The following is a 7,508-nucleotide window of genomic DNA, read 5'->3' as shown; positions in this document are numbered from 1 at the left end:
GGCATATAGATAGATTGTGGACCCTCTGCATGTGCAGTGTCTGTGGACCTATTCCCTCTCTTATATTCATTCAGATCAAATTATAAAACACTGAATCAACAACTAAACACATGTTTCCATTGAGATTATTAGAGTTGTTGGTAATTAACTGTTTATACACCATTTAATATGACTCAAAAGAATTGTGATCCCATACGTGCTTTAGTCGGCACAATCTGTAATTGCTTTTCTTTTTTTTAGCTCTCCTCTCTTTGATGAACATTTACAGGCAAGAAAACATTACAAAAGACATTAACGGATAATTACTTCATGGTTGTTGTTCATGTGGTTATTATACCCCAGGCATTAAAGAAAGGTGAGAAAGCTGCCACATGGTGAGAGGGATTTGGGAAAATACTCTTCAGCATTTCATCTCACTTCTTTCCCTCCTCTTCCTCCTCAACACCATCAGAACAACCTGTGCAAACTTCATTGTCTCACTGCTGCTGCTTTCCGTCTGCGTTACATGGTCGGAGTCTGGCTGGAAGTACATGCTGATTGTCAAAGTGGTAAAAAGATTTCAACACAAAACAGTATTCTCTGTCTGTATGGTTCTTAACATTTTAAAAAGAGTGTAACTAGATAACCTGAACTATAAAACAAATTAAACAAGTTGAAAAAATCCAACTTGTAAGTGTTCAAAAAAGTGAAAAAAGTTTATTTATAGATCTGCTTTACTGATCTTGATCCTCACCAAACTTTCATGGGTCCTTCCCTCACCCATGGTGCATTCTGGTAACGAATCCTGTTTCTTCTAGTATAATCCTGCTCACTAAGAGACAAACAAACACAAACAACAACACAAGCTCCTTGGCGGAGTTAATAAAGAAAAATGGCGGACAAGTAGAAAAACATGAAGATGAGAAGAACCGTCGGAAAATGTTTACTGAGCAGTTCCACCAATTAAGTTCATGCTTCCTCCATATATTTAATGAGAAGAAAATATAGATTAAAGTGACGCTTTCATCAATGGCATCACCTTATCGCCTCATCATCATAATTATCGATAATAAAAACAAATATATCTAAACCTTGTTCTACATACAGAATATACAACCACTTATCATCCATAATGCATCAGTTTCTGCACCTCCCGCTCAGACTGATAAAATATTAACGGTCTTTGTACAGTGTGTTCCGTTAGGAATTGTTGTCCGTCATTTCTGAAGCAGCACGAGGAGCAGTGAGTCACAGATGCTGGGCGCATGGGAACACCTGTGCACACCGGTCCACTCTTTGCTCCACACGTACCTCACTTCATTATTCATGATGAAACTTCAGGTCAGAGCTGCATCTAAATAAAACTGGGTCATTCTCTTATGGATTAAGGTAGTTACTATTCGCAATATTCAAGGTGAGCTGCAGAGGAGGGCCCACGGTTCTCTGACTTGGGTTTGGTCTGGAAGTGAGGAAAACATATAATTTTCCCTTTTAAAAACGTTTTGATAATCTCAAAATCACCAGGACACTTGAGTTTTTCATCAAGCAGCTAAACTCCAGCTCCAGTACAGAGTGCAACTGTTGGGGACTATTTTTAGCTGCGGATTAAGACACATTTACAGCAGCATGAAAGTTAGTGTGCAGTGCATGGATTAAAAGAAAATTACAGCTGCAGGAACTTTTCACAGGAACTAGGAACCTTTGCAGGAACTTTGTGTGCCCACTGCAGGGACCAGGGTTGATCTAAAGTTCAGTTAGAAAGTGGTGAAAATTAACGTTTTCTGGAGGAATTTTCATTATTATTGTTATTATTATTCAGGCTAATTAATTGGCTTTTGAGGGCTTTAACATGGTCAAATTCTTACCAAAATTTGCAGAAAGTTAGAAAGTGTTGACAATTTACGTATTCTGGAGGAATTTTCAATGGGCGTCGCAAAATGGCTCAACGGTGCCCCCCGAGACCCCCGGAACGTGTTCACATTGACCGATCTTCACAAAAATCGATACACAGGTGTATCATGACCAGACAAACAAAAAGTCTCAGGAGCAATTTGAAAACCGCTACAGGAAGCCTGCTATTTTGCATTTAGTGGCCATTTTGGCCATATTCCGCATTTTTACTTAGAGGTACTAGTACCAGGGCTTTCATTAGATCAACTTCAAATTTAGATGAGTGTCATCACAACAAGACAGAGATACAGACTTATTATTAGGGCTCGAGCTTTTTCTTTCCTGTGTTGAAGTGGATTCTTTCAGGTTGGTTTCTGATGAACAGGAAGAGAAATGATCACAAGACCTGAGAGTGTAAGTAATGTTTGAATTGTTTTATAACACTTTGACGAGATGTTGGCCCCCAAAAGTAAACGCCTTCGCCTGCTTCGTACCCCCAGTTTGACAGGCGGGACTGTGACCAGCGCTTCGTGGCTGCAGGACCGGATGGCTGCTTGTCTGAGCTGGCTTACCGCCATCCTCCACTGGCTGGGCTCAGAACACCCAGTCACTGGCTTACCTCCATCCCCCCTCCCCCCTCCCCGTTGCAAGTCATGTTTAAAATGTATGTGCTTATGTGCTGAGGTGTTTTTCTTCCTGTTTCCACACTGTACTCCTCTAGGAGCATAGTCTGGGGGATTGTTTTCTCTCCTCCCTCCCCTCTTGTTATGCTGTAATCTTTCAAACTTCTTGCCATTCCGTTGCCTCTGTACCTGTACTCTGTGTAATGACAATAAAGTGAATCTAATCTAATCTAGTCTAATCTAAAGCCGAGGTTGTGAAGCAGATTGGAGAAGCATACAAATTATCTTTACTGACCGACAGGCTCCGTCTGTTCAAGCATCACATGACATGATGTCTACTCTGTTCACCATTGGCATGTTAGCTGTGTAGCTAACAGATAAAGATTTTATTTATTACCTTCTTCAGAATTTCATTGTGGCTCATTAGTTATTTGATGATATGAGAACGGGCTGAGACGTGATGATTGACAGCTCACGCTGACTCCTGCGCCTGTATCCTGGATGTTCTCAGTTCCAACATCCGCCCTGAAGAATTCGTCCGTCCGTGAGGCCTCAGGTTTGTCCTGCTGGGACATCGTGGACTTGATGCACAGTTTCTGTAAGATAAAAGGGAATTAGCCAGAGTTCACAGCGTTGAGGCGTGGGAGAACAAACCTGGAAGGAGCAACTGACTTCGACGTTGACTTGACGAAAGTATAAACATGAAGCTCGACTCAAAGCTGGAATCTAAGCATCACTTTCTGACTCTTTATTTTCTAAACTAACTTCTTTCTTCCACGGCTCATGTTTTAATCAGGAAACGTCAAAGTGTATGTTTGTGCTGTGAACACGTCTCTGCTCTTGTTCTCACAGCAGAAGTGTTGAGGTTCCTTCTCCTTTTCTTTATCTCCATCTTCAATCTGCACATCAGAGCGTTCATCGTGTTGAAACCGTCGTCTCACTCTGACGTGCAGATCCTCACTATTCAGATTTTAACTTGGTCCAAAACTGGTTATAACAGACTGTTTTTTTCTTTTCATTCTCATGTTCTCATCACTTCAGCAAAGTCGATTTGAATCAATTTGATTGACCTGAAACCGATTTCACTATAAAAAGAACATTTGGTTTTCTCAGTTGCTTCTGTCATTGTAGCAGCAATTTCTACTTTGCTACTACTGGTGGCTGAGCTCGGTTTAGGTTCTGACGCGTGTAAAAGAGATGAGGAGTAGAGGTGAGTCCAGTTGGTCCCTTTGACCGTTTATTGCAGGAAGGTAGATTACAAATTTGTTGAAACAAACTAAAAGACATTAAACTAAAGAGTCTCTTGTAGATCACAGTTCCCTTGTTGAACGTCACAGCACACGGTCAAAAAACTGTTGCCTTCCTCAGCCACCCCAGGTGCTCTGGCTGCTGGCTCCTTATGCCTTTCCCCCTTGGGCCCCACCTTCAGCCTCTCAGGTCCCATCTCAGGTCCTGTTCAGATGTCCTCTAGGTGGGGGCAAAAACACCTATGGGCATAGTGTCACTCATTCATTCCTGCATAAACACACATGCACGTACTAATAAAGAAAGATAACATAGAGTCAACATAAAGGTTAATTTGGCTCCTACAGTCATTAATTAACTGTTCATTTCCGCTCCAGGGTTAATTCTTCTAATGGATTCAATTATCGGACGAGGCCCCTCAGTCCTCAGCTGCTCTCCTTCCATCTCTCGATCATATTGTAAATACAATTGTATCTGAAATCGTTCACAGCTTCATGAAGTGACAAGACAAAACAAGAGACGTGTGAAAGACAAGCAAAGACCTCCCATCGTATGTGAAGTTCCTTATTTCAAACTGCTAATTGTTTGTTATCTTCCGTATTTGAGAGGAATATGTTCATATAAGGTCATAGCACCGATCTGAGGGCGACTCCTGGTCGAGGTATAACAATCTTCTTTCCTTCTGACATCGTTCACTGACTCGTCCGTCTGAAGAGAACTCAACAGTAACGTCCGACGACTTCTCCAACAAAGGAGGTAAATACTCTTAAGGTCATTTCACTCTAAAGCCTCTAGTGGTGTCTCTAATCTGACACTTTGTCGAAGGTTTGATTTGGATGAATGTTTGTTCAGAAGCCAGGTCTGAAGTTTGGAAGCAAAGAGCAGCCAAAGCTACAATTACTATTAACTGTATTTATTCTAAACAGCCTTGATCACACCATGCTTGGGGGCTGATGCCGATATTAGGGAGTCAAAAAAAATTCTGGTCATCAAAACTAAATCGTCAGTGATTCCTGAGATGTCGTTATCGTACTTTTGTGACAAATATATGTAACTGAGGTTTGATTATTTATTTTTTACAGTTTAACAATTAACTTAAATAAAAAATAACTTAATAAAAAGAAAACACATATACAACCAAATATATAGAACCTGAAATAAGAAAAACCCTTCCAGATAAAATTCTTATTGTTTATTGTGTAAAGTAAGTTTTCATATCGGCGACATAAATGAGGAATATGTCTGAAGACTCTTATTGGCTAATGGGTGAATGGATGGAGCTGCAGTCAGTGATCGTCCATCTTACTTTGCTGTGAAGAAACCATTGTGCTATTCCAGTTCCATACATACATCGTATATATACAAACTTTACGTACTGTATTATTCTCTTTATTATAACACAAATCTATAGTTTCACACAAACAAAGATTTTGAGATATTTTTTTGGGGTGAAAACTATTTACAATATGCATCAAAGTGTCTCCATTGAAACCACATTTGGATCTGCTTTAAATTACAAATATCAGTTATTGTAAAGATCAGTCCACTGAATATGATTATTTACATCTAAATCCATAAATTAGAAGAAATTTAATTTGAAATCTACCAAATTTTTTAAAAGTCCTGATCCGAGTTAAAATATTTTTAATAAACCTGATCTGAGTTCAGATATATTTTTAATAAACCTAATGTGAGTTCAGATACCATGTTAATAAAACCTCATCTGGGTTCAGATACCATGTTAATAAACCTGATCTGAGGTCAGATACCATGTTAATAAACCTGATCTGTGTTCAGATACCAGGTTAATTAACCTGATCTGAGTTCAGATACCATGTTAATAAACCTTATCTGAGGTCAGATACCATGTTAGTAAACCTGATCTGAGTTCAGATGACATGTTAATAAACCTGATTTGGGTCCAGATGGCCGCCCGGAGCCGGATCACGGTTCTGCTGCTGATCTTCCTCCTGTCGACTGAACACAGTTTTGCTGTGAACCTGAACGAACTTGCACCGCTGGTAAACAAACTATTGAGCGAGTGAGTAAACTTCTGAATCTTGAACTGACGATGTTTACATGGATAATGATGTTTATGATCTATATTACAGGCAGTCACCACGGGGCGCTAAAGAGATTTAGCATGGGGGCTGCCATGTCGTCCATCTTTATTTACAGTCGATGGTCACAGCTGGGACACTAACCTACAGGTCACTGTGTTGTGTCCATGGTAACAAACATGTTTTACCTGTTGCGCTCATTTGACCCTTTTTGCAGGTACCGCTTTAATGGTATGTTCAGTCTGGCCGTGAGTATCCCGCTGAACCAGGACCAGAACAAGAACCAGAACCAGAACCAGGGCGCTAACCAGATCATTCAGGAAGTCCTCAAAAGTGACCATGCTGACAACGTGAAGAACAAGATCAACAAGGGTGAAGTGTACATTGGCAGCAGGGTGGTTGCAGCTGAGGTTCGGAGACTGGAAAAAGGTGCTGATCATGCAGAGTCACGCGTTGTGGACAACTTGGACCAATTGGTCAACAGTCCTCAAGTCAATAATAACGATTTGTTGCTTTTCTATGTTTATGCCTCCCCATGTGTTGAAAAATGTACGAGTTATGGACACACAGAAAACATCCTTGAGAAGATAAACCGCATTCGGCATTGGAAAAGTTACGCAGTTGTGTTTTCTAAAATATTCAAGCCCAAAAAAGGTCAGGAGAACACGAAGGAAGAGCGTATTGATGCCCTTGAGCGACTCGCATGGTACCAGGTTGCAGGAGGTCATATTGGTCTAGAAAACATCTTCCGCTGTGACAGAAAAAAAACTAAACAAAACCAAAAACAAACAATGCAGTGCATCAGCTGTTCAAGTAACGGTAAGGTTGCACACAAATGTGTGTCAGATGATCCTCCCTCTGCTACCAGCCAAAGTGAGGCCTCTGCCTCCACAAAAATGTGTCCTCAGCCAGGTAGAGGTGGCTCCTCCTCAGAGAGAGGTGCTCAGGATGAATCTGAGTGGCGCAGCGTTAACAGACGAGGGGGCCGAGTAAGAAGGGACATCAGTTGTAGCGTAGAGGACGTATCTTCCCCACAAATCGGCTTTGATTCTGGAGATGGAAATGGAAAAGTGAGCAGAGGTAAAGGAAAAGTGAGCAAGGGCAAAGGAAGTAAAGGGAGAAGAGGGAAAGGAAGGAAAGGAAAAGGGAGAAGAGGGAAAGGAGGGAAAGGAAAAGGGAGAAGAGGGAAAGGAGGGAAAGGAAAAGGGATAAGAGGGAAAGGAGGGAAAGGAAAAGGGAGCAGGCGAGGGGGGAGAAGCAGAAGACGGGGTTTGGACCAGGAGCGAATTTTTGTCACCGATTTTTGAGAAGCAAACAAATTAACCTTTTCTGAACGACAGGACTGAGTCTGAGTTTAACGCAATTAGCTTTGCTGACATGATCACATGATAATGCAACGTTAAGCGTGTTAGCTGTGCAGCTAACCAATGAGGCTTTGAGCTTTGAAGGAATTAAATGTATTACTTTAGAATTGTATTACGGTTCTTTGATTGTCTGTTAATAGATAAACGTTGATAATATTAAAAGATAAATGTATAAAGATAAACGACATGACAGCCACCAAAAGTGAAACCAATGCGCCTTGATCGCCCCCTGGAGGCTGGCTGCTATATAGGTCATTAACTCCTCCTCCTTCACCATGTTAGCAGATACAAAAATGATGAACATTAAATAAATGTCTCTTAAAGATTTCAGTCATTTCAGCTTGTTC

The 7,508-nt window shown here is 40.9% G+C and overlaps 1 protein-coding gene across 1 annotated transcript; it reads left to right on the top strand.

Annotated features, from left to right (window-relative positions):
• The first annotated feature begins 4,332 nt into the window (after nucleotides 1-4,332).
• On the top strand, nucleotides 4,333-7,491 carry LOC128437348 (uncharacterized). The gene is made up of 3 exons (XM_053419463.1): nucleotides 4,333-4,493; nucleotides 5,663-5,778; nucleotides 6,015-7,491. The coding sequence occupies exons 2-3, from the start codon at nucleotides 5,663-5,665 to the stop codon at nucleotides 7,102-7,104; spliced, it is 1,206 nt and encodes a 401-aa protein (XP_053275438.1). The 5' UTR covers nucleotides 4,333-4,493; the 3' UTR covers nucleotides 7,105-7,491.
• Nucleotides 7,492-7,508: the final 17 nt, after the last annotated feature.

The sequence above is a fragment of the Pleuronectes platessa genome, chromosome 1, assembly GCF_947347685.1.
Source record: "Pleuronectes platessa chromosome 1, fPlePla1.1, whole genome shotgun sequence".
Classification (NCBI taxonomy): domain Eukaryota; kingdom Metazoa; phylum Chordata; class Actinopteri; order Pleuronectiformes; family Pleuronectidae; genus Pleuronectes; species Pleuronectes platessa.
This window is presented reverse-complemented; position numbering and strand designations above follow the sequence as displayed.